This window comes from Asparagus officinalis, chromosome 8 (assembly GCF_001876935.1).
Source record: "Asparagus officinalis chromosome 8, Aspof.V1, whole genome shotgun sequence".
Taxonomy (NCBI): Eukaryota; Viridiplantae; Streptophyta; class Magnoliopsida; order Asparagales; family Asparagaceae; genus Asparagus; species Asparagus officinalis.
The window spans coordinates 10,213,090-10,239,339 of record NC_033801.1 but is presented as its reverse complement, the minus strand read 5'-3'; the positions used below and the strand labels follow the sequence as shown (position 1 = coordinate 10,239,339).

The 26,250-nt window shown below is 39.4% G+C and overlaps 2 protein-coding genes across 6 annotated transcripts; one reads left to right on the top strand and one right to left on the bottom strand.

The window, feature by feature from the left end:
* LOC109820178 (inactive protein RESTRICTED TEV MOVEMENT 2-like) lies at positions 354 to 2,650 on the top strand. The gene is made up of 2 exons (XM_020386283.1): positions 354 to 515; positions 1,287 to 2,650. The coding sequence occupies exons 1-2, from the start codon at positions 389 to 391 to the stop codon at positions 2,234 to 2,236; spliced, it is 1,077 nt and encodes a 358-aa protein (XP_020241872.1). The 5' UTR covers positions 354 to 388; the 3' UTR covers positions 2,237 to 2,650.
* LOC109820177 (alpha-amylase 3, chloroplastic) lies at positions 2,521 to 24,901 on the bottom strand. Of its 5 annotated transcripts, none has more exons than XM_020386278.1 (13): positions 24,554 to 24,901; positions 24,341 to 24,474; positions 22,252 to 22,306; positions 22,009 to 22,131; positions 21,626 to 21,755; positions 20,955 to 21,283; positions 19,582 to 20,360; positions 18,762 to 18,951; positions 17,859 to 17,965; positions 16,931 to 17,180; positions 14,692 to 14,814; positions 14,076 to 14,243; positions 2,521 to 3,007 (listed from the first exon to the last, which is right to left on the bottom strand). In XM_020386278.1, the coding sequence occupies exons 1-13, from the start codon at positions 24,812 to 24,814 to the stop codon at positions 2,852 to 2,854; spliced, it is 2,805 nt and encodes a 934-aa protein (XP_020241867.1). In that variant the 5' UTR covers positions 24,815 to 24,901; the 3' UTR covers positions 2,521 to 2,851. The 5 variants fall into 5 exon arrangements, with proteins under 5 accessions (XP_020241867.1, XP_020241869.1, XP_020241868.1 ...); XM_020386280.1 differs by having other exon boundaries at positions 19,582 to 20,342; XM_020386279.1 differs by having other exon boundaries at positions 21,635 to 21,755.

Below are 26,250 nucleotides of genomic sequence, written 5' to 3'. Positions count from 1 at the left end.
AACTGTCATTTTGAAATTTTACGGGTGTTCTCTGTGAATTCTACAGACCTCAGAAGCATTTCCTACAAATGATAAGTATTCCCTATGGTGACTTTTGTAATTTATCATATTTAGCTTGTGCAGCCAAGAAGCAAACCCCGCAAATTTTTTCTACCTTCCCTCCGTAGAGAAATAAGACTAACAAGGTGGGCTATCTTTTGAACTTGGAAAAGTAAGGAATTCTACTTTCCCTTCCCCAAGAAAACAAGAGAATTCTCATACAAGCAAAGCTTGGAACAAGTTTAGAAAATTTTCGCACCAGCAGGCACAAACCTATAAATATAGTGAAAAACTAAGATATAACTCAAAACCAAGCATAAACACTACAACCTCTTGATAATCAGTACTCATGGATAAATTGAGATCAAGAAGGCCTACTTTCAAAGGCCAGCCTTCAGCGACGCGTGAGGATTTCAAGCCTGAGGTCCAATGGTTCGAAGACCCATCAGAACGTAAACTTATCATGCAATTAACAGGTATGCATTTTGTTGAAGGAGAATTAAAAAAAAAAGATATTTTTTGAAACTTTATTAGCAAAATCTTTCTATTTTTTATATAATTAGCAAAAACGACTTCTTTTTAGCCAATTGGCCAAAAAGATGTCGATTTTGCGAAAATGAAGCTTTAAAATACATGGGACTATTATCCCGTGTATTTAGTGGTACCTAATTACACCTAATTAAGTTTAATAAGTCTCACATATTTTTAAAGTTTAATTACCATGTGATTAACCAACACTAATTACAATGCATTTTAAAAACTACATTTTGCTAAGTCGACCAAAGAGATCGATTTACTAATTAAATCCATAAAAGGTCGATTTTGCTAATAAAGTTTCAAAAACGGTCTTTTTAAAAAAATTCCTTTGTTGAATAATGAATAGACAAATATCACAAAACCCCTCTGAACTACATAAACTGAGAAAACCCCTCAAGCTCCAGAACTTATCTTAGGCCCCCTTGAACTATTTGATAACCTCATAACGGTGTTAACGTGCAGAAAACTCTAAAAATTTGACATGTTTTTCGTGTCTTGTTCTCCCACATTATGTTCCTTATTCATGAAATTTTAACTTGTGATTATTCAAAGCTATTACTCTACCCGTTAACATCAGTTATGATGATTGATAGTTCAGAGGATTTAGTATAACTTTGAAAGTTCAAATGTGCTCGTAAAATTTATCCATAATAACGAATTTGAACAAGAGCCCTCATCTTTCTTTTTCTTTTTCCTTTTCTCCCCCTAAGGTTTCAAAAGGGAGGAGATCAGGGTAACACTTGATACTGCTGGGAAGCTTTTAGTCAAGGCCAGCAGCCAAGTGACCGATAACAAGTACCTTGACGTGGATCAGACGTTCGACATACCCAAAGACACCATCATTGAAAAGATCAGTGGAAAGTTCGAGGATGGACGTCTCACCTTGACCTTGCCGAAAAGGGCGGTGGAAAAACATGAATCAACTCCGGAGGCTACCACTGAAGAGAAGAAGAAAGAATCAATACAAGAAGAGAAGAAAGAGGAAGAAGTCCCTCAGAAAGAGACACCGACCACCAAGCAGGAAAGAGATGAACCTGTTAGGGAGAGAGAATCAATCGAAGACGAGAAGAAAGAGGAAGAAGCTACTCAAAAACAGGCGAAGGCTGACAAAGAAGAAAAGGATGAAGCTGTTGAGGAGAAGCCAGACAGTCTAGAAGAGAGAAAGGATGAACAGATGCCAGAGGAGAAGCCTACTAAAGCTTTCGAAGAGAAGCTAAGCGAACTGACTCAAAAGGAGACCCCGAAACCTGAAGATGATAAGAAAGAAGAGGGTCATGTGCTTAAGGAAAAGCTAGAGAATGGAGAAGAGAAGAAAGATGAGCCTGCTGGAAAGGAGAAGTCAGAAAGTTTCAAAGAGAAGAAGGAGGAGGACTCCATTCAAAAGGAAACGGTGATGCCTAGTTCAATGGAGAAGGAGAGAGCGCAAAAGACCATGCAAAAGATGAAGTCGAAGATAATGGAGATTTGCGCAGATAAACCGAAAGAAATTATAAAGAGGATATCTATTTGGACAGGGGGTGAAGATGGTAGGCTGGACTCTGGATCAGTAGATGGGATATTGGAGAAACTGAACAGGAACAGGAAGGTGATCGTTGTGGCAATCGCGGCATTTTCTGTTGGGTTTTATGTTTCTCAGAAATTGAGGACAAGTGGAAGATGAGATAAGCGTGTGACTCTACCATAGACATATTTATGCTGTATTTACACATTGTAAAGTGATATACCATAATGAATGATACATTTCTATGTTCAAAGAAAAATGCTTTGGATATAATCACAAGTCCGACTACGTGGTTAAAAATAAAATAACACATCCTCAGCTTGCATTAAACGGCTAAAAAGGTAGCATATGAATGGATGGAAGTCACTTACTGACACGCATCTAGTCTTAGAAATATTAAAAATTTCAAGTACAAACTATCATTATGGATAGAACTTTCTATATGTAAAACATAATTAACCGTAATACTTTTAAGTTTTAACCGTCTATTTGTACAGTGATGCATCAGTTTGATAAACTATGGTTCGTCCGTTTAATATAAAATAACATTGACAATTTACATACACCAAAGCACTGTTTTTACGTATGCCGTCCACCGATCCCATTCTCCGATGCTTAGATATTTTGAAGGCCTTATTGACATTTCTGGTTGTCTAGGGGTTCAACCAATGCCTCCTTTATTTTTCTCCTTTCTATACAACATTAATATTTTAATGCAAATCTTCCAATTTATGGTCAAATAGTGATTTGGTTAGAGATGGTCGTACATATAGCTTACAATGCCTCCCATACTTTGTAGTCGTTGCCCTCTGCAGCCAAGTTCCATTTCCTCGGACCTGATGGTTCATAATATCCAGGTCCGATCTTCACTGCTACCTTGTCACCGACCTCAGCTGCGTAAACATCTCTTTCTGCCTTCATTATCTTAACCTGAAGCAAATTAGAGCATCATGGTCCAGTGAAATATGAATTATCATGGCAATGTGAATCTGACATTGTGAAGATGTGGGGGCCACAACCCACGTGAGGAGGAGAAAAACAAAACCGTGAATCAATCACGCGTGAAGAGAGAACCAAGGCCGGCCCACCCGAATACTCATATATATATATAGCTGTTTGTGTTTTTTAGGTTTTCGTGCCAAGGAGTTTTTTGTGGGGTTTGGGCGGCTGCAGACTTGTGCAATTGAAGGAATCTTTTGCGGAAAAAGATTGGTGGCTGTGCGGGAGAACAAAAGCAAAAGCAGAGGTTAATTTTAGGCGGCGGCTGCAGAAGAAAACTCCAGAATTCAATAGGAGTTTTGTGTGTAGGCTTTTGTTCTTTTGTAGAGAGATATTGTGAGGGATTTGAGAGTTTTGTGTGAGGGTTTAGATTGTGAGTTGTTGTAAACCCTAGTTGTATTCTCTCCCTCTATTAGTAGATCTCCCCCCTCCTTGCCCCGTGGACGTAGGCAATTTGCCGAACCACGTTAAAATTGGTTGTACTGCTTTTGTGTGATTTGTAATAGCTTTTAGGGTCCCTCGACGCGCAGTCCTAGAGCTGACGAGAGGAAGAGCTAATATCCTACTTTGATAGGATATAGGCTTCAGATTCTTGTTCCCTTTGAGAAACAAGAATTCTTATTGCGACCTGACTCTCTTGTTGTGCTGCCGAAGTGCTGCCGAAATTTCCGCTGCGCGCAACAAGTGGTATCAGAGCCCAGATTTCAGATCTAGGGTTTTTTGGTGGAGGAAGATTCTTGTGTGAAGCTTAGTTCTTGGAGTTCTCGGCTTCGGTGGAGATAGCATTAGGAGTTGCCGTTGGAGATTTCGCTTTCCTCGTGTGGATAGGAGATCTATTTGGAATCCGATCTAGGGTTCAGTTGGGTGGTTCCTAATTCTATCAAATTTGTTCTTTCTCTACAATTTGGAGTTAGTTCGCAATGGGAGAAGAAGGTGAAAGCAGCAAATCGATGGCGGGTACAATACAAGTTGGTTTTCAAAACACCAAAATTAGTGTGGTGAAATATGACGGAAAAATCAACTTTGGTTTGTGGATGAGCGACGTACAGGATGCGTTAAATGCTCAGAATTTGGAAGAGACCATCATGGTCCACGAGAGGCCACCTAAATATGAAGAGGCGGTATGGGAGAAAATGAATAGGAACGCTTGTGGGGTGATCAGGTCCTGTTTGGAACAGGAGCTGAAGTATGATGTGATTGGGGTGACGTCTGCGATGAAGATGTGGGAAATTCTCAACAATAAGTACCTTACGAAGAGTGTTGAGAACCGATTGCACTTGCTGCGTAGGTTATTCAGATTCCAGATGTCCAGAGGCACCTCGCTTGCGGCTCATGTGAACAACTATACGAAGTTGTTGTCGGACTTGGCGAATGTTGATGAGAAGATATCGGATGAGTACAAGGCGATTATTTTGTTGGGCTCCTTACCGGATGAGGAGTATGATACCTTCGTGCTCACTTTGTTGAACGGGAGATCTTCTATCAGCTATAGTGAAGTGACTAACGCTTTGACGAACTACGATTTGAGGAGGAAGGATAAGGAGACTTCCCGCGCTAGTACTTCAGGAGAGGCCTTGTCGACAAGAGGTAGAAGCCCATATCCGAAAGGTGGTAACAGAGGGAGGTCAAAGTCTAGAGGCCGTCACCAACTAACAAAGAACCAATGTGCATTCTGCAAGGAGCAGGGACATTGGAAGAGAGACTGCCCGAAGCTCAAAGAGAAGGAGAATAGCAAGAAAAAGGGCCCGAAGGCCAATGAGGTGAACATTGCGAAAGGCGATGATTCCGATGATTCGTGCTTTTCTCTACTGATTACTCCGGAGGTGAACCATGTGGATGCATCAGATTGGATGCTTGATTCCGGCGCTACCTTTCATGTGACCCCTAGGCGAGACTGGTTTGCATCTTTTGAGAAAGTCGACGGGGGCGTTGTTGTCATGGGAAATGATCAATCCTGTGGCGTTTGTGGGATAGGTACCGTGCGGATTAGGATGCACGATGGAGTAGTCCGTGAGTTGAAGGAGGTGAGATTTGTTCCTCAACTGAAGAAAAATCTTATCTCAGTTGGAGCTTTGGAGGCGAAGGGATTCAAGGTGACTTTCGAAAACGCTGTAGCGAAGGTTACTAAGGGATCATTGGTGGTGATGAGGGGAGTCCGCAATCGGAATTTGTATTATCTGAAGGGAAGCACCGAGATTGGCCAGGTTGCTTCGGCTATTTCAGAAGCGGACATGAGCAGACTTTGGCACTATAGATTGGGGCACACAGGTGAAAAGTCACTGCAGACATTGTGCAAGCAGGGGCTATTGAAGGGAGCCAAGAGTGGGAAGATTGAGTTCTGTGAGCACTGTGTTCTTGGCAAGAAGACGAAGGTGAAGTTCGGGACTGCCATTCATCAGACGAGGGGCATCCTGGATTACGTGCACACAGACGTTTGGGGTCCCACCAAGACTGCATCACTTGGTGGTAGACATTGGTTCGTCACTTTTGTAGATGACTATTCTAGGCGTTGTTGGGTGTACACCATGACGAAGAAGAGTGAAGTCCTAGATTTGTTTGTGGAGTGGAAGAAGAGATTGGAACTGCAGACTGGGAGAAAGATCAAGACGTTGCGATCCGACAACGGTGGTGAGTATACTTCTGACCCCTTTCAGCAGCTATGTCGAGACGAGGGCATAGAGAGACACTTCACAGTTAGTCATACACCGCAGCAAAATGGGGTGGCAGAGAGGTTGAATCGGTCTTTACTGGAGAAGATCCGATGCTTATTGTCGCAGAGTGGTTTGGAGAAGATCTTTTGGGCTGAGGCACTTACATATGCGAGCCACCTCATTAATAGGCTGCCTTCATCTGCGATTGAGGGGAAAACCCCTATGGAGATGTGGTCGGGAAAGCCAGCACATGACTATGACCAGCTCAAGGTATTCGGGTGCCCTGCATATTATCATGTTAGAACTGATAAATTGGAACCTCGAGCTAGGAAGGCCATATTTGTAGGATTCAAGCGTGGTGTCAAGGGATACAAGCTTTGGGATCCAGTTGATAAAAAGATTGTTCTGAGTAGGGACGTCACATTTGATGAGGCTTCTATCTTGAAGCTTCCCAGCTCTCATCAGGTGGAGAGCGACCCGACGGAGGAGATATCGCAGGTGGTGGAGATCGATGCAGCTCCACATTGTCCAGATGGTACAGTATCCATGCAGGTGCCGACTGAGGTGACGCCAGGCGAGCACGACGATGACACGGAGGATACGAGTACAAATGTGCAGGATCAGGAACCGACGGCTCAGGTTCAGGATTCTATTGCGGCTAGGAGACAGAGGAGAAACATACAGATGCCAGCACGGTATGCCGACACAGTTGCGTATGCACTTCCGGTGGAGAGTATCGATGAGTTAGTGCCTACTACATTCAGAGAGGCCGAGCAGAGTTCGGAGGCTGATTCGTGGCAGGTGGCTATGCAGGAGGAGATGGAATCTCTTCATAAGAACGATACATGGGAGCTTGTTGAGCTTCCAAAGGGGCGGAAAGCAATTGGTTGCAAGTGGGTATACACGAAGAAGGAGGGCATTGAAGGCACTCCGTTGAGATTCAAGGCTAGGTTGGTTGCGAAGGGCTATGCACAGGAGGAAGGTATTGACTATAATGAGGTTTTCTCTCCGGTGGTGAAGCATTCTTCGATTCGGATTTTGCTAGCTTTGGTGGCACAGTATGGTTTGGAATTAGATCAGTTGGATGTGAAAACGGCATTTCTTCATGGTGATCTTGATGAAGAAATATATATGACTCAGCCATTGGGATTCCGAGCTGCAGGGAAAGAAAAATTAGTTTGCAAACTGAAGAAATCGCTATACGGTTTGAAGCAGTCTCCTCGACAGTGGTATAGGCGATTCGATGGTTTTATGCTTGGTCATTCGTACACTCGGAGCCAGTTTGATCCTTGCGTATATTTTCGCAAGTTGAAAGGAGGTGCGTATATTTATTTGTTGCTCTATGTCGATGACATGTTGGTTGCCTCTATTTCCAGGTCGGCTATAGATGAGTTGAAAGTTCAGCTTTCAAATGAGTTTGAGATGAAGGAATTGGGCGAGGCGAAGCGCATTTTAGGGATGGAGATCGGCAGAGACAAGAAAAATGGCAGAATTTGTTTGACACAGGTGGCTTATTTGAAGAAAGTTCTACAGCGATTCCATGTTAGCATGGATACGAAGCCAGTTAGTGTACCATTGGGAGCCCATTTGAAGCTTTCAGCTGGTCTCTCACCGAAGTCAGTTGAAGATCGTGAGTTGATGTCGAAGACTCCATATGCGAGCGCGGTTGGGAGCTTGATGTACGCGATGGTATGTACGAGGCCAGATTTGTCACAGGCGGTGAGCATGGTATCGAGATACATGCACGATCCAGGAGTGGGTCATTGGGACGCTGTGAAATGGATTTTGAGGTACATTCGAGGTACGCTCAATGTTGGTTTGGTTTATGAGCGGGACACTACAGGTGGGCAGCTATGCATTGGCTATGTTGATTCGGATTATGCCGGGGATTTGGATAAGCGCCGGTCTACGACGGGGTATGTGTTCACTTTGACCCGTGCGCCGGTGTGTTGGAGATGCACCTTACAGTCGACGGTGGCTTTGTCTACGACGGAGGCAGAGTATATGGCAGTTACGGAGGCTGTGAAGGAGGCTATTTGGCTTCGAGGACTTTTGGAGGAACTTGGTATATCGCAGAGGTCCGTCACTATTCATTGTGATAGCATGAGTGCTATCTATTTGGCGAAGAATCAGGTTTTTCATGCGAGGACGAAGCACATTGACGTTCGTTATCACTTCGTTCGGGATGTTCTTGAAGATGGCGATGTGGAAATTATGAAAGTCCACACGAAGGATAATCCTGCGGATATGCTCACAAAGGTGGTTCCGAGCAACAAGTTTGATCATTGTCGAAACTTGTTGCACATTCGTGATTGTTGAGGCCGTTGGCGGCCATTTGGGTGAACTACGTTCGGCTTGATTCCTTGGGCAAGAGGATACGTAGGCAGTCATGTTTGATGCAGCCGGGTTTGGATTAGTTAATGGGGGTGAGATTGTTTGGACTCTCGTTCGGTTTCTCGACTTGTTGTGGATTGCGTTCGTACTGGACACAACAAGTGAGACATTTGGTTACTTTGGTGTCGGCTCAGTTTTGAGAAAACTTCACCGAGGTGGAGAATTGTGAAGATGTGGGGGCCACAAGGGGTTCGGGTGCAAGGTTGTGATTTTTCTTTTGGTTTTTTGTGGCTGCAGTTGAAGATTTTTGTGTAGTCTCTTTTAGGGCTTTGTGCATCCCTTTGAGAGATATTTGTGAGGGATTTGAGAGAGTTTGTTTGAGGGTTTAGATTGTGAGTGATTGTAAACCCTAGTTGTATTCTCTCCCTCTATTAGTATATCTCCCCCCTCCTTGCCCCGTGGACGTAGGCAATTTGCCGAACCACGTTAAAATTGGTTGTACTGCTTTTGTGTGATTTGTAATAGCTTTTAGGGTCCCTCGACGCGCAGTCCTAGAGCTGACGAGAGGAAGAGCTAATATCCTACTTTGATAGGATATAGGCTTCAGATTCTTGTTCCCTTTGAGAAACAAGAATTCTTATTGCGACCTGACTCTCTTGTTGTGCTGCCGAAGTGCTGCCGAAATTTCCGCTGCGCGCAACAGACATATCCTCGCCGAAAGAAGGAAGCATATGTTGGGGATTCGAAACAATCAAATCGAACCATTTCCTTCCGGACCTTGTGTTTGAGAGTAGAAAAATAGGAAAAATCACAACAAATAAAAGATAAAAACTTGCAAGAAAGAACACACCAGATTTAACGAGGTTCGGCAATTGTGCCTATGTCCTCGGGAGTCACACCACACAATTCTTTGATTAATGTTGAAGAAGATTACAATGCCCACAAATAGGATCTAATCTCTCTGAAATCTGTCTGAAGAATTCTCTCAAAACCCTCTTTTTCTGATGTCTAATCTCTTCTAAGACGTTCCATATATATATAGAAAACCTAAAACCAAAACAGACTAGAAATTCTAAAACAAAAAAATAAAACAGATTAAGAATCCTAATAACCTGTTACCAAAACAGATTAAGAATCTTGTTACCAAAACAGATTAAGAATCTTATTACCAAAACAAATTAGAAAACATGCTATCCAATAATCTGTTTGATTCCAGCCTTGAGTTTACATCCCTTAGACTAACACTCTCCCACTTGGAGACCAAAGCACAATCAACGAGCTTACCTGAACTCTCCCTTCTTCGCAAGCATCCTCCTACACGGAAAAAATCAATTCTGCAATCATCATCAACCCGGCGATCCAGACGATCCTCCTGGTGTGGCTCCGTCTTCATCTCCTACACGTGAAGGCCAACTAAAGTTGCGCACAACTCCAGTTTGTCAATGATCACTGTTTTCGTCAACATATCCGCAAAATTTTGACTCCCCAAAATCTTCTCTAGATGTAACTTTCTGTCCTCAATCAGCGAGCGTATAAAATGGTATCGTACGTCAATTTGCTTCGTTCTGGCATGATATACTGGATTCTTAGCAAGATGTATAGCGCTCTGGCTGTCACAATAAAGAACTTTTCCTTGCTTCAGATCCAACTCTTCCAATCACCCGTTCAACCAAATCATTTCCTTGTTTGTTTCAGTCACCGGACATACGCAGCTTCAGTTGTAGACAAAGTTACAACCTTCTGCAGACGTGAAACCCACCTCACTGTTGTCGACGCTAAGGTATAAACATACTCCGTGGTGCTCCGCCTCGTATCATGATCACCGGCGAAGTCCGCATCCATATATCCCTGCAGTACCAACTCCTTCCTCCTGAAAGATAGTGGCTTGTCCGTAGTCCCTCTCAAGTAGAGCAATATCCACTTCACGGCCTCCCAATGCTAATGCTACTTCCATTAATTGCTTGCAAACCTGCTCACAACTCCCAGTGCATGGGCAATGTCCGGCTTTGTGCAAACCATTGCGTACATGAAACTCCCAATGGCCGAAGAATATGACACCTTGTTCATATGCTCTCTATTTGTATGTCTTAGGCGATTGCTTTTCAGATAGCTTGAATTGGCTTCCAAAGGGCGTGCTAACAATCTTAGCATTCTACATGTTAAACCTCTGAAGTATCTTCTCGATGTATTCAGCTTGATTCAATCTCAACGTCCCTTCAGTTTTATCTCTACTGATTCGCATCCCTAGAATCTGTTTCGTTGCACCCAGATCCTTTATAGCAAACTCCTTTATCAACTGTTTCTTCAAGTTGTTTATCTTCTCTAAACTCGATCATGTAACTAATATATCAACATACAATAACAATATGATAAAATTGGACTCAAACCTCTTGAAGTAACAACAATGATCTGAATTGCATCTTCTATAGCCATTATTCTGCATGAAGTTGTCAAACTTCTTGTACCACTATCTCGGGGCCTGTTTTAATCCGTACAAGCTCTTCTTGAGCTTACACATCATCTCTTCCTTTCTTTCTTCAATGAAGCCAACAGGTTGCTTCATGTAGATTTTTTCATCCAAGTCACCATGAAGAAATACAGTATTCACATCTAACTGCTCAAGGTAAATATCTTCTGCAGCTACTAAGGTCAACACCACTCTGATGGTGATGAGCTTCACAACGAGGAAAAATATCTTCGTATAGTCCACTCATTCCCGTTGTTGGAACCTTTTCACGACTAATCTGACATTATATCTCTTGCTTCCATTACTCTCTTGCTTGACCCGATAGACTCATTTGTTATGCAAAGCTTTCTTCTGTGCAGGTAGTTGGACTAATTTTCATGTCTCACTAGTGTGTAGAGAATTCATCTCCTCTTGCATCGCATGCTCTCACTGTTGAGATTCACTCACTTGCATAGCCTCCTCATAGCATTTTGGTTCATCACTATCTGTCAAAAATAAATAATCAAGTGATGAGAGATATCTGGGATTCGGTTTGGGTACCCTGAATGACCTCCTAAGCTCCACGCCTTGGGTAGTCGTCTCTGCACCTAGAGCCTTCTCTGTTCTTCGGTCAGAATTGACTTTGTCGCCCCCATCTGGAAGTTCCTCCAAATCCATGTACTCGGATCCATCTGTATCCGTAGTGCTGCTCTCACTATTTTGGTTATCATTGGCACTGTCTCTGTTTTTGTACATCACCTCCTTATTGAATATCACATCCCTGTTTCTGATGATCTTCCTGTTTTTCTCATCCCAAAGACGATACACGAACTCATCAATGTCGTATCCAATGAATGTGTACTTCTGTGACTTAGCCTCTAACTTGACACTGATATTGTCACTGATATGAACATATGCCACACAACCGAATACTCACAAATGTGAGAGATTGATCTTCTTGTCACTCCAAACCTCCTTTGAAATCACGTAATCCAATAAAACTAATGACCCATAATTAATCAAGTAAGCTGTCGTATGCACCACATCCGTCCAAAATATCTTAGGCAGATCTGCATGTAATCGCATGCTCCTGACACGCTCCGTCAATATCCTGTTCATCCTCTCTGTAACGTCATTTTGCTGCAGCATCCCTGGAGTAGTTCTCTCCAAACGAATCCCATTTAGAGCACAGAACCTCTTGAACTCCTCCAGCTCGTATTCTTCACCGTTGTCTGATCTCAGACACTTCATCTTCAGATCTGTCTCGTTCTCCACCATGGCCTTCCACTTCTTGAAGATTCCGAATACCTCTGACTTGTGCTTCATGAAGTATACCTACATCTTCCTCGAGTGATCGTCGATGAAGATGACATAGTACGTCGAACCGCTAAGAGAAGACACACTAGCTGGACCTCATACGTCAGTATGAACTAACTCTAGCTTCTGAGCTTTAAGTGACCTTCCAACCTTCTAGAAACTCTCTTCTGTTTTCCAAAGATGCAATCCTGGCAAAAACCGACTTTCACGAAATCGATGCCGGTTAGCTTCCCTTGAATGTAGAATCTTCATCCCTTTCTCGCTCATATGTCCTAATCTATTGTGCTACAGATCTGTACTCTCTTCGCCAGCTGTAATTACGAGGGTGTCACTCGCATGTGAGGTGAGATATAAAGTTTCTATTTTGTTGTCTCGGGCAACAACCATAGTACTGTTTAAGATCCTCTACGAATCCCCGGTGAATATCGAAACATAGTCTTATGATCTAAGTTGGCCAACCGAAATAAGATTCCTCTTCAGCTTCAGTACGTGCCTCACGTTCTTCAGATTCCACTTGGAGCCCATCAACTGTATTTGCACATCTCCTTTTCCAATATCACTACAGGGTTTATTATCCCCCAAGTATACTTTTTTAAAGTCTCCTGCTACATAGTTATGAAGAAGCTTCCTATTAGCAATGGTGTGGAACGAAGGTCCTGAATCGATGACCCAGAAATCAGAATCATTATCCATAGCTAGGATCAAGACATCCTACACGATATGAGCCTTCTGCTCATTCGCATCCTTCTTTTGTGCTTTACAAGCTGAAGACATATGGCCCTTCTGATCGTAGTTCCAACACTTCCTTTTGATAGGCCTAACTTTCGAGTTTAACCTCTTCTTGTTTAACTTCGACCGATTCTTGTTCTGATTCCCCTTCTTCTAGGTTTTGCCTCTTTGCTCAAAATTTAGTGCTGAACCTGAACCTTCTGATTCGGACTATTTTCTTCTAACCTTCTCGGATAGAATCATGCTAACAATCTCGCTCAGCTTTAACTTGTTCTTTCCCGCCGAATTGCTGATTGTCGTTACACAACCTGCCCAACTATCTGGCAACTGTGATAGAATCAATAGGGTCTGCACTTAGTCATCGAACGTGATGTCTACGGAGATGCGTTGATCAACAATCGTGTTGAACTCGCTGAGGTGCATTGTGAAGGAGCGTCCTTCTGCCATCTTGAGATTGAAGAGTGTCTTGACGAGATGCACCTCGTTTATGGCAGACGGTTGCTCGTATATCTTCGTGAGCGCTTCCATATACCCTATCGTCGTCTTCTCCTTCAATATGTTGTGTGTGACTGTCTTGGAGAGCGACAACCGAATTTATCCTAGAGCCTTCCTATCCAGTATCTTCCAATCCTCGTCTAACTCTTCTTTCTTCTTTCCCTTAGTTTTGCCCATCAACGGGCGATACAAGTCCTGGTACAGATAGTCCTCCATCTGCGACTTCCAATAGGCGAAGTCTGAACCGTCAAACTTCTCGATCTTAGATTTGCTTTTCTCTGTCATGGCTCTCTCACAATCCTTTTGAACGAAGCTCTGATACCAGTTGTTGGGGATTCGAAACAATCAAATCGAACCATTGTCCTTCCGGACCTTGTGTTTGAGAGTAGGAAAGTAGGAAAATCACAGCAAATAAAAGATAAAAACTTGTAGGAAAGTAAACAAGAAAGAACACACCAGAATTAACGAGGTTCGGCAATCGTGCCTACGTCCTCGGGAGCCACACCACACAATTCTTTGATTAATATTGAAGAATATTACAATGCCCACAAATAGGATCTAATCTCTCTGAGATCTCTCTGAAGAATTCTCTCAAAACCCTCTTTTTTGATGTCTAATCTCTTCTAAGACGTTCCATATATATAGAAACCTAAAACCAAAACAGACTAGGGATTCTAAAACCAAAAAACAAAACAGATTAGCAATCCTAATAATCTGTTACCAAAACAGATTAAGAATCATGTTACCCAAACAGATTAGGAAACCTGCTATCCAACAATTTGTTTGATTCCAGCTTTGAGTCTACATCCCTTAGGCTAACAACATACATCTACAATAAGGTGGTTGACCTCCTTCACAGTTCTATCATCATGGAAAATTTCATATGGAATATTGGTAGCTTAAAGTCTAAATGCCTCGATAAACAATGAAGTAGTCGGATGAAAAGGCATAGTCAAAGTAAGGATCAAAATAGGGAATTGACAAAGCGAAGTATGAAGAGCTTATGCTGATAGGAATAGGAACATACCACACTCCTACAATGAATCTTTGCTCGATGCCTGACTGAGATTAGTTTAGAGATCTCTTGCTTGTAGTGAGAGAATATGTGATCATAGAAAACTGCTGGTGTGCCAGGGTGTGTCAGGATGTATGCATATCCTTGCATTTCCTTACCAGATGGGAATCTCCAGTGACCCTAGAGAAGAATTAAGATAATATAAAAGGATAAAGAGAAGAATTAAGATAATATAAAAAGATAAAGAGGTAGTAAGAAGTCTTTTCAGGTTTTTGTTACATTGTTAACTGTGAGAGGAAGTGATCATAATGAATGGGCACTCTTTCAGTATTACATGCGTAATAGATAATAGATGAATAGATTGTCATAACTTGTAGTCTGAAATAAAAGTTTAAATTTTCAAGAGATAGAGTGGTGTGGTAAATTACAACAAGAACAACAAAGCCTTCATTCCAAATTTTGGGTTGGCAAGCATCGTAAATTAGCTTTAATAGAAATATTTTCACAGAAAATCTTATGGTGCAGATTCTTGTTTATTAATTGGAAGAAATGGATTTAAAACTGAAGGCACTTTCTCAAATCTTTAAAGCCGTATCTTAATGGCATAATGAGTAAATTTACTCCATACCTGGGTAGATCCAGTGTCATGATTCTCTATGAATGTAACCGCACGAGATGGCCACCAACCCACAACACCCGGTGGCTTTTGTTTCTGATCAGATAATCTCCAGTACTCGCATTTTTCCAAAGCCTAAGAGAGGAGAAAATAAAACTATTCATGGTGGAATATGCAATTTTCCAATGTTGTGGAGTCGGTTGAAAGACAGATCTAAGAAATTCAAAAACGAAATATTAACTTTGGCTGTCAATATAATTGATTCAATTTTCCTAACTGTAAGTACTTTAAAATTTGTCAAAGGAATCTAAGAATAGTCGCATCCTAATGTGCATATTACATTTCATTACCTAAAAAACTCAATGTTCTAGTCAGCTTAAGCATAGCAATTTAGATATACATCTTAAGCAATGGAGAACTGCTGCTAATGTACTTCAGACATAAACTAGGTCTGCAAAACCTATTGTTCAGTTATCCTTGTTACCTGTACCTTGTTTCATGAAACTATTATAAAAGTATGATTCCATGTAGTTCTATATAAAATAAATATAAATTAATCTCAAAAAAAAGATCATGCTCCTCTTAAAACAGATTATAAAAAAGAAGCACCAAACCATTCGCAGGTAAATTAGGACATAAGAATATCATGACTGCAGGTCCAAACAATTCATACTATTAGATTTAAATAACCCTCAACTTTTGGCTTTGGAGTTTGGAAAAGAGTTATTGCCCTGCAAATGCAGAAATAGCTCGGCAATGGGCCCACCCCACAAGTTGCTGCATATGGGCCTCTAAGTAATACCATATTTTTAGTAAAATTGATGCCACTTTTGATGTCACAGAAAATAAATGGCAACAGTATCTAAATTCTGCCTGGATGTGCTTTAAGTAGATTTTAAGAAGAAAAAAAGGGTGTACCCAGGTTTTAGCACGCAAAGAAGGCGCTCAGCCCATAGTCTACTGTGGCAGGCACAGGAGCCTCTTGTAAATTATGATAAATCTTTTGTGAAGCCTTCTAGATTAAAAGTTGGTTATCATAGCTTACCATATTGAGCCTGAAAGTAACAATGATTCAAATGGTGGTGGATGAGGATTTATACTTGTAAGCGCATTATTTCCATCTCTTAAAAGACCTGGTCTTGCGTCTTACAACTCCAACACCAACCCCCTCCCCCGCCCCCCACCCCCCCACAAAAAAAAAAAACCCACCACCAAATAATAAATAATCAACACACGTGTGGCAGCCACCACACACTTTTGCACAAAAATAATCCTGCCCACAAAACTATACTGCAACTTGCAATCCCACCCTCCTCCTCACAAAATTAAATTATTTGTTACTAAATATCTCAACGTGATACTGCATAGCATTTGATAGCGTGCTTACTGTGGATTCTCTTTTCTAGACAGATTCTTAACCAAGTAAAAACATATCCTGAAAAGTAAAATTGAACTCCAGCAGACATTAAATGTATCTGTTCCTAATTTTTCGGTATAGATTAGTTGTGGTAAACTACCGGGTTTTTTTTTCTTTTTTGTATTTGGTGGGGGAGGGGGGTATAAGAAGTTGGGAAGTTTGCACGGGGGCAGGGGGAGGGAGGTAGCGAGAGGGGAGGGGGAGACGAAGAAGAAGAAATTTATGTTTTGATATTCATTATGAAGAGGGTAATACCCCATACTTACATGCCTTGTAGAATATATATGAAAGCAAAACTCTAATACGAAAAGGAAACATCCAATAAAGGAAAAACCTAACCAGAAATATACTCTATTTAAATTGTGCATCAAATCTGGACTCCGTCTAATAAAGGCAACAAATCATATAATATCTTCTAATAAGTTGAATTTTCACCTAGAAGGAAACTCAACACCTAGCTAAATTGGTGGAAAAAAAAATTATCCTAGGGGGTTGATGATAACCTACTTAAGCTTTGAATTAATCTCTATCACGAATTTGAGAGTAAAAAATAACTGTCTTATAGGGGTTAAAAACGTTTAAATAATTAAATCCAAGCTTTATAATAAAATTTCAGTAGAAGAGAATTCGTATTGCAACTTTCATTTTGAATCAAAGAAAAGCTAAGGCTGGTGGGAGCAGGACACAACCACAGCATTTCTCTTGAACGTTAGCAAGAGAGTTTACAACTGAGTTGCAGAAGCGCAAGAATCTAAAACTGCTTGTTCCGCATGTAAATAACCGGAACAGTAAAATGACAAAAAGTTTTTAAGTGAACTGTTATTATGTTCTTACAGTATGAAGGACTCCTTTAGTAGTGACATCAAAGGCACCAGCTGTTCCATTTGTTGCATTTATCCAATCAATTATTCTCTGCCTGTGTGCATCTTGATTATGATCCATTTCCCCATATGTATAACTAAGAGAGTCCCAATACTCCCCTACAGCAAAATATGGTTCACTTGCTTCCAAGTAGTCTTTTACATAACCACCCCAGAATCCTCGAACAAAGTCTAATCTCCAACCATCATATCCAACTTCTTTTCTGTGAGCAAACATACATAGGCATATAAGACAACAACGAGATAATTATAAGAATGACCACAAATCATTTAATTGGACCTAGAAAACAAGCCAAAGCAGAAAAAGAAGAGCAAACATACATTGTTAGTCAAGATGGATACATCTTTAATATACTAAGACAAAATTACTGTGCAGACACTTGCATGGAGCAAAAGGATAGTTTGCTTTTAAAAAAAACTATATATGTTTAAAATTAATTTCTAAAGATCGGATTGATCTGCAGAAATTATTTTGACATGGAGGGGATCTCAAAACCACGATTTGTTATATCCAGATCATACTTCAGGATGTAACTGACTTTGTTCTAGTAGTAACTGAAGTTCCTAGAAAAGAAACAACAAATACGAGCTGGAACCAAGAAAATATATTAAGGTAAATACCATGCTGAGTAATGCTTATGTTGATAAAGATAGGATGTGATGCTTTTCCAACTTATAAATTAGCAGATCGAATATTCCTATATAGACAATACTATGTTAGCAAGAGTTTATAACGTCAGTTTAAGTATGCAACAACAGATACCGACCTTTTAAATCAGCAAAATCACACACAATATACATAATATAGGAAACACTTATCCACTGGCAATTACAAATACGCTACTTCAGAAATTGGTAAAAGTAAAGAGATGGTTTCAGACCTCAACCAGCAAAGCCATTCTTTCAGATCCTTCCTCACAAAATCTTGAGAGTGGTCAATGTTTGGTGCAGCATGGAAATGATCTCCACTACTTTTATTTCCCTTTCCCTAGAGTTGAAGAAATTTCCGTACACTTTAATGAGTGAGCATAGGAGAATGTACAAGGATTAAATGGTGTCTGACGTGCAATTTCACCCAATTGCTTGCTATTTGTTAAAAGCTATCTTAAGATTGCTGGAAAAATACAGTTTTCAATTGTGGGGCAATAGGAAGACGAAGAAAAGATAATATGTAGACGTTTGAAATCACTTTTTGCTTACAACAGAATCTGCACACTGTACCATAAATACTTTCACAGCAAATCAACCTTCTAAGATAAGCAATAATCTGAACAGAGAAGCCTTTCCATTGTTTTTGGGAAAAGGAAGTACATATCTCTCACACATAAAAAGTGACATAAAAGTAATGATGTCTACATAGAATTGTCAGAACCTTTCGATCCTAATAAAACATTGCTACAAAGGGAAAGTACACAAATATAAGTCATAAGTATAATGAAGACAGCAATATGGGCATAATAAATATTTAATTCCATCTCAATTGGGCTTGAAATAATTTAGTAAATTCTCGTCATTTCATTTTAGACTTCAATTTTAGTAGTATCTATTTCCATAATGAATAATAAGCATTGGATGAAGAGATCTGAAGAATCTGGCCTTTCTTTCTCCATTTAGCTAGTACATTTATGCTGACTCCAATGTTTTTAGAAAGGCATAGTTATTATTGTACTTATAAGAATGCTATCTGCTAGACTGCCACGCGTTTAAGTTAGTTTATAAAAGGAAATTTGTTCTAGGCCTTACCATTAACTTTCTCATAGAAGATATTGCATAACATTGATTACCTGAAAATGTGGATCATCAGCAACAACAGCACGGTCATCCCAATTTAAATGACCACCAAAGAGATTCCAGATACCGTTGCTATTTTTATAATGAGCACATCGATGGTTCAAGACAACATCACCGAGAACTTTAATGCCCACATCATGAAAGTTTTGCACTAGGTCCTTCAGTTCCTCCAGACTTCCGTACCTAATACATTTCACCAGAAGCAGAAAATCATCCAGTTTTTTATCTTTGTCACTTGCTGTGTCAACCAAGTTCAACTTCATTGAGATAAGCAAATTCATTACCGACATTTGGAGGAAAATATGCACTAACTTGTTAACTTATGGGGAACAATCTGAGTACAGGATCATCAGATACTACACTACTTTTGACTACCAATCTGTGGAAGTTTAAAAAGAAGCATTACAGGGGAGTTCATTGCCCAATGATACTAAATTATTTTTGGGAATACACTAATGCCCAAAGCTATATAGCTCATGTGCATTTACAACGCTGACATTAAATTTCTACGGAATGTAAGCATGTAAACTACATGAGATTTATAATTAAAAAGCATACAGTTTAACCCATGCAACCCACTGGTAACTTTGTGCTGCTTAATGCTTATTGCTTAATCATGGACTACATGCTGTTTAAGAAAAATCAAGGAATAAGAACCCCTGTACTGATCAGAAGAAGTTGGGCTTTTCTTAAGAGTGAAATATTATGCAGAAAAATACACAAGCTTAAACAAGAATGGAGTACTAGCAGGTTGTACCTAGTGTGAAATTGTCAAATTTCAGAGAACTGAATTATTCCACTATAAACCCATACCTGGAATTTAAATTATATAAATCCTTTGGCATGTATCCTTCAGGTGATACTGATTCAGTTGGGGGAGGCAACCATATTGTTGTGAAACCTAGTGAGGATAACTCACTAGCCTTTGACTTAAGCTCAGAATACCACCTTCCAGATTTGTGAGATTCCCAATTAAATCCTTGGCAAAGAATTTCATATCCTGACCCTGTTCCTGAACATATTTGTACAGTGGGTTTTAATTGGTCAGTATCTGAAACAGATTCCTCCACAAACGTTGGAGCAGAACTTCTGAAAATGCTATAAGCTTCTGCAGCTAACTTTTCAATTTCTTGCAGGATATTCTCCTGTGCTTCTTTACTTTTTGTTCCCTTATCTCTCTCCGAAGATATATCTGTAACTAAGTTTCTTATCTCATTGATAATCTCATCAGTAAATGCAGCATGACCAGTTTGGGTAGCCTCAGGTTTTTCAGGACTGACGGGTGAAGTAGATCCTAATTCTTCAGCAATATTTACTTCTGGAGATTCATTCCTAGCATCTGAGGTAATTTTGTCTACATTGTCGTGCAGTTCTGTACTTCTTAATTGTTCATTTGCAGCTTGATCCCTGGTGATTTGAGGTTGCGAGCTACTCACACTTGTGATAGGGATGTAAAAATCAGTTCCCGAATTATTCAACCATGCATATTCACTAAGCTTGAGCACAAAAAGCACACCTGAAAATTCCTTATCCACAGGGAATAATCCCCAACTACCAATGACATCTGCTTTTGGCTGCAATTCAAAGGACCTCTATAAAGTGAGAAACAAGCAGACAGCGATTAATATTTAAACCTCCATAAAGTGAGAAACAAGAGACAGAGATTAATACTTATTTAGTATATGTCATGCATGCCATTTTGTAAATTGATACAGGCTCGCTATCCTATTTTGTATTAAAAAGTTAACTGACAGTTGCTAAACAATATTTATTCCCATGTTTAGCCAGTGCTTCCTAATGATTGAACAAAGACAAGATTCTTATTTATACGTCATTCCAGCAATTAATAGGGCAACGTAGCATAATAACAGTGGAACGTAATGTACACATGAAGGTCAACTCCTACATTTTAAAATTGATTTCAATTTGATAATGGGATAAAATAAAAAATCTCAGGATAGCAGATAGAATACAAGTGTGGTTATGACTATTCAGATACTTCCTTGTGATTCAATTGATCTTTTATACTGTGTTCATTAAGTCGTATCTTGTTCTTAAATAATATACAAGCACAAGGAAGTGCTTTGTAGAAACTAGAAAAGCCTAAGACCTAAAAATAACTATCTTGTGGCATGCCTGACTACCATCAAACCCAATAAAAGGTTTTTAAAAAAATTGTTGCACACCTGTAATAATGTCTGTAGAGCCTTCCGCCGAAGAATTTTGGTAGATGGAGGATGTGGTTTGGAGGGAACTTCCCAATGCTTATTATTATTTCTACAAACACCCCAGTGAACGACCACATTGCCAGGTATATCAGTGTCAAAGTGTAATAAGTTCTTATTTGCTTCATTGCTTTTCTTTACAGTAACAGTCATGGAATTCTGGACTTGCTCCTCTTTCAAGATAGTATATTCTTCACAAAATCCAGTGATCTTGCTATTTTGGACTAACTCCTTTTCAGGAGGAGAACCTTCTGGCTTAAGCAGCAAGCTAGAAATCTGCCCTAATGCTCCTGAAACAAAGGCATATTGGATATTTGTCATCTGTTCCGTTCCTATGTCCTAAGATATTAGCTACATAGATGATCATAAGAATGAATAAGCTTCAGATACGAAGTTAAGAGGGAAAAGCAAAGGCAAAGGAGAATAGAAACTAAGGAGAACTCTGGCATCCAACTTTGATGGGAAAGGATAATGGTGATGATGGAAATGGTGGAGATGTTGAAGATGATGATGATAATGATGGTGATATTCTATAGCTCTGATACAGTATTAAATCAAGTAGAATACCTTATCGAAAATTATTATGTGTCTAATCATCTTTCTACGAGTAGATAAAGTCATGAACTGACAACCTGCTTTACCTGGCCAAACGTTCAAGTTCTTCCTTCCAAGGATATTGTCATCATTTTCTTCAAGAAAATTAGTCAATGGAACTCTGAAATCCCTACCTTTATGCTGAAACCATGCTCCTGTTTCCTCTTCCTGGTGCAGTACAGTACTAGAGTCAGTATGATTAGCCAAAAAAATCACCACAAAGGGCCCTCCCTCTCTTCCGGGACTTCCAGTGTGTTATGTACTGGGGACCACCAACTCTAACACCGCCAGTGGGCCCCAACCCAAATTGCAAATATCTTTGCGATGACATGCACATGAGAATCATGAAGCTCTTGATTGCATCAAAACATATACTGAACAAGGATGCTAGGTGGGAAAATGAACCATAGAAACTATATACCTTCAAAACAAAATGAATAGCTGCTATAGTGCTGCCTCCATCGACATCAATCTTCAGCTCATAAAGAATCTCCCCTCCTGATACAGATGAAGATTTCTTCAATGGTGTTTCTATTGCATAATCCTGAAGTAGTCACACACAAAAAAGAAAAAAAAGATAAGAAAAGAAAAAATAAACCAAAAGGTCCAAAACATAATGGAACAAGAAAGCAAATAAATAATCAATCAAGAGATAAATAACTACCTTGAAAGGGACAGAATCTGGTGGTCTCATTTCAAGAGGAGCTTGATCCCATTCGCTGAAAAATAGATAAGGAGGATTAAGATTACCATCCTCTCATACATAAGAAATTACTATACCTGTGCTTTCGTATGACATATAAAAGAATCCAATAAACAAGATTCTTCACTATGCTTCATATAAAGCTTAAAGGTTGGCTACATTTTCTTGTTGGGTTTTTCTTATATTGGTCTCCCAAATCTACCTTATTTTTTAATAAGTCCTCCAAATCTCATATATTTTAAATAAGTCCCTCACATCTCATATATTTTAGATAAGTCCTCCAAATCTTATAAATTTTAAATAAGTCTTCCAAATCTAAGTTAACATAAGCCCCCCACCCCCTGTTACAAACTATTAAATTAACTCCAAATTAAGTAAGGGGGTGTTTGTTTCAAATCCTATAATTTTAGGATATGGATTTCACCATGAGATTTGAAATCCATAGGTGTTTTGTTATGGGTTGGGATTTCTAAAATGTTGTTTGTTTCATTAATATTTTAGGATTTGGAATATTAAAATTTATAATATTTTGTTTGTTTCAAGCTCAAATTGTAGCATTACCAAATGCCAAAATTTTGTAATATGATGAATATGCTATCTTGGTGAGGTAACTCCCACAAAAAAGAAAAAATTGGGATTTGTCAAATCCTCTCTAATTGAGAGGTAAGCACACCCATTTATGGGATTTGTCAAAATCCTCTCCAATTGAGAGGATTTGGCAAATTCTAAAAATTGGGCACTTTTTTCACTTTTGGGATTTAATATTCTAAAAATTTTCTTAAAACAAACACCAAATATGGAATCCTAAAATACAAAAAAACTCACTTTTTTATTCCAAAACTTGTAATCCATACCAAATGCCAAAATTTTTGGTGAAACAAACACCCCCTAAATGTCATTAATCCTGCATGTTTTGTGTTCCTCTTTCCTACATATTTTCCCCCTGAAACTCACCCCTCGGCCTCTTTCCTTGCTATTTGTTGAGAAGTCTCTATTGCAATCTGTTGCAGATATAACCCTTATATTCTAGGGATGAGGGAAAAGCTAGTAAGATTAGTGTCATTTAGTTATATTAATTTGAAATTAATATTTTTTTAACTAGGAGGGACTTATTTAAGAAATATTGTAGATTTGTGGAACTTATTTAAAATATATGAGATTTGGGGGACCTATTTAAGAACACTTATAGATTTGGGGGACTTATTTAAAGTATATGAGATTTGAGGGACTTGTTTAAAAATAAGATAGATTTGGGGGACTAATATAAGAAAAAAAACCGTAATTGTTTCCATAAGATTCTAATTCCAGCAATGATATAAACCATAAAAGAATAATTTTAATAGGAAACGAGATGTAAACTAGCAAGGAGGAATAATCAACAAAAAAGTGCTTCATAGCTTACATTATTCACAGGTAATTTTTTAGTTTATTTGGGAGAATTATCCAGTCATTGAGTTCAATAGGTGTTTTCAGTAATGACATATAATACGGATATGGTCTATTTTAGTATAAGAAGTTTAGATGAAGAAAAGAGAGTGGCCACTTTTACTTTGAAAAGACTTTTAAGAATATGAAAATTAGTTTCATATCATTATTATGTATATATATGCAACCTGACATTCTCCAATCCATTTCTCATAATTGTTATATATACGCATGAAAGAAGCTTGCCAAGGAATTCTTTAAAGAGAATGAGTAGAAACATTTCGAGAACAATAAGAAATTAGTTGAATGTTGGGCCGTTGAGACATGTCCAAAGCTGAAATGAGAACATTTTACCCCAGTTGGTTGTTATCCAAGTGAAAATTTCAATAACCATAAAGTAGAGTATTCGAAAGATTCTAACAATCGGGCTTCATGATATGGAAACTGTGTAAAGACCATTTTGGGGATTTCGAAAGAAGGATATTTTCCCCCATTAGCTTTTGCATGTTCTAAAGTTGAGGCTTTTTAATTGCTCACAATGCAAATCAAATACAAAATTAATCTGGTTAAGATTTAACGTTCAGCATCTAAAAATGGGAACTTCAATAACCGAAAAGATAGCTACCTCCCTGAATCGTCGCAATAGGTAACTCCCCAGTGCAAAATCCACTTCCCTTCTAAATTACAACCCACAACCAACTCCCATTTCGATCCCTGTTCTTCTTGCTGATGCAATCTCACCGTAACTTTGCCCTCAACCTACAAAAAACAAAACAAAAACAAGCTCTTCATAAACTCTCTCAAATTTGCTAAAAAAGAAAGAATCTTGATATCCTACACTTTGAGTCCGCTTCAATTGAAACGTTTCAGTGAAGGAGATCTCGGCATCAGGAGCTTCAGAGAGGGGCGGCGTTTGGGCCAAATTGGCCCTGATCACCGGAAGGAGCTCGAGATGAGAGGACTTGAATGAAAATTTCGAAGAATTTTTAATGGATCTGCGAGTAGAGATTGAGCGAGAGGGCTCGGATCGGATCGGAGGAAATCTACGGTTTTCGATAGGGGGGTTGTGGAGGAGAGGCCTCCATCGAACGATCGACATTGTGAACAGACAGAGAGAGAGAGAGAGAGAGAGAGAGAGAGAGAGAATTGAGGGTAGTGAGCTTGAGTGAGAGGTTGAAAAAGATGGGATCTTTTTCCGTTAAAGGGGCTGTTTGGTTCGCTTAAAATGCGCGTGGAATCACTTTTCTTCGCCTGACACTTTCTAACGTCCGTTTTTTTTACCCCACCCATTTGTTTGTGTCTTTGGTTCGATTGGGCGGAGGAGGGAAAACTTTGTTGAAATGGCAGTCAGCTCGGATTTTTTTCTTTTCCGATTTCCTTCACTGACTAAGTGAAATCGACAAAAACCTTGGTCACGTCGGATTTTTTTTCCTTGCTGATTCCTTTGGTGAGCTATCGTTACCTCCTTGCTCTCCTCCCGCCAGAAACTTCCGCGACCTTTTTAGTCTTGTATTCGAAGAAATCTGGCGAAGGGGGTCTGATCTTTGCCGACGCTGTTCAGATCTGATCTTTGCCGACGCTGTTCAGATCTGATCTTTGCCGACGCCGTTGCTTCCAAAATCAAGGTAATAATTGTTTTTTTTTTTTCGGATTATTAGTTTAATTTACAGCAATTTTCTGAGAAATTAGGGGAGGGGGTCTGATCTTTACCGACGCTATTCAGATCTGAGCTTTGTATTTGATTAATCTTTGTCAACGCTATTCAGATCTGATCTTTGAGATTTTAGATAAATTGGGAGCGGGGTCGGATTTTTTGAGAAATTGAGGGAGGGGGTCTGATGTTTTGGCAGATCTGATGTTTTTTGAGAACTTGGGGGGAGGGTGGTATGATTTTTTGAGATTTTTAATTTGATTAATTTCTGATTATTATGTAAGGAGAAACTGGTTTGCATGATTTCTTTCGTGCATATGCAAATTTCTGATTATTAGGTAAGGTAAAAACTTGTCTCTTGCATGATTGTTTCATGTGTATGCAAATTTCAATTGTGTGCATGGTTTATTCCTCGTGAGTTCTAATTTATACCATGTTAGTTCTAATTTATGTCTCGTGAGTTCTAATTTGTACCATGTTAGTCCTAATTATGTCATGTTAGTTCTATTGCGGCTCATGTTAGTTCTAATATATGCCATGTGAGTTCTAATGTATGCCTCGTGAGTTCTAATTTGTACCATGTTAGTCCTAATTTATGTCATGTTAGTTCTAGCGCAGCTCATGTTAGTTCTAATTTATGCCATGTAAGCTCTAATTTATGCCACGTGAGTTCTAATTTATACCATGTTAGTTCTAATTTATATCATGTTAGTTCTATCGTGGCTCATGTTAGTTCTAATATATGCCATGTGAGTTTTAATTTATGTCTTGTTAGTTCTAATTTGTACCATATGAGTTCTAATTTGTACCGAGTTCTGAATTTCTTAAGTGTTGAGCTTTTTCTTAACTGAGACATTTGAGTTGGAAATATATGCATGGTTTGC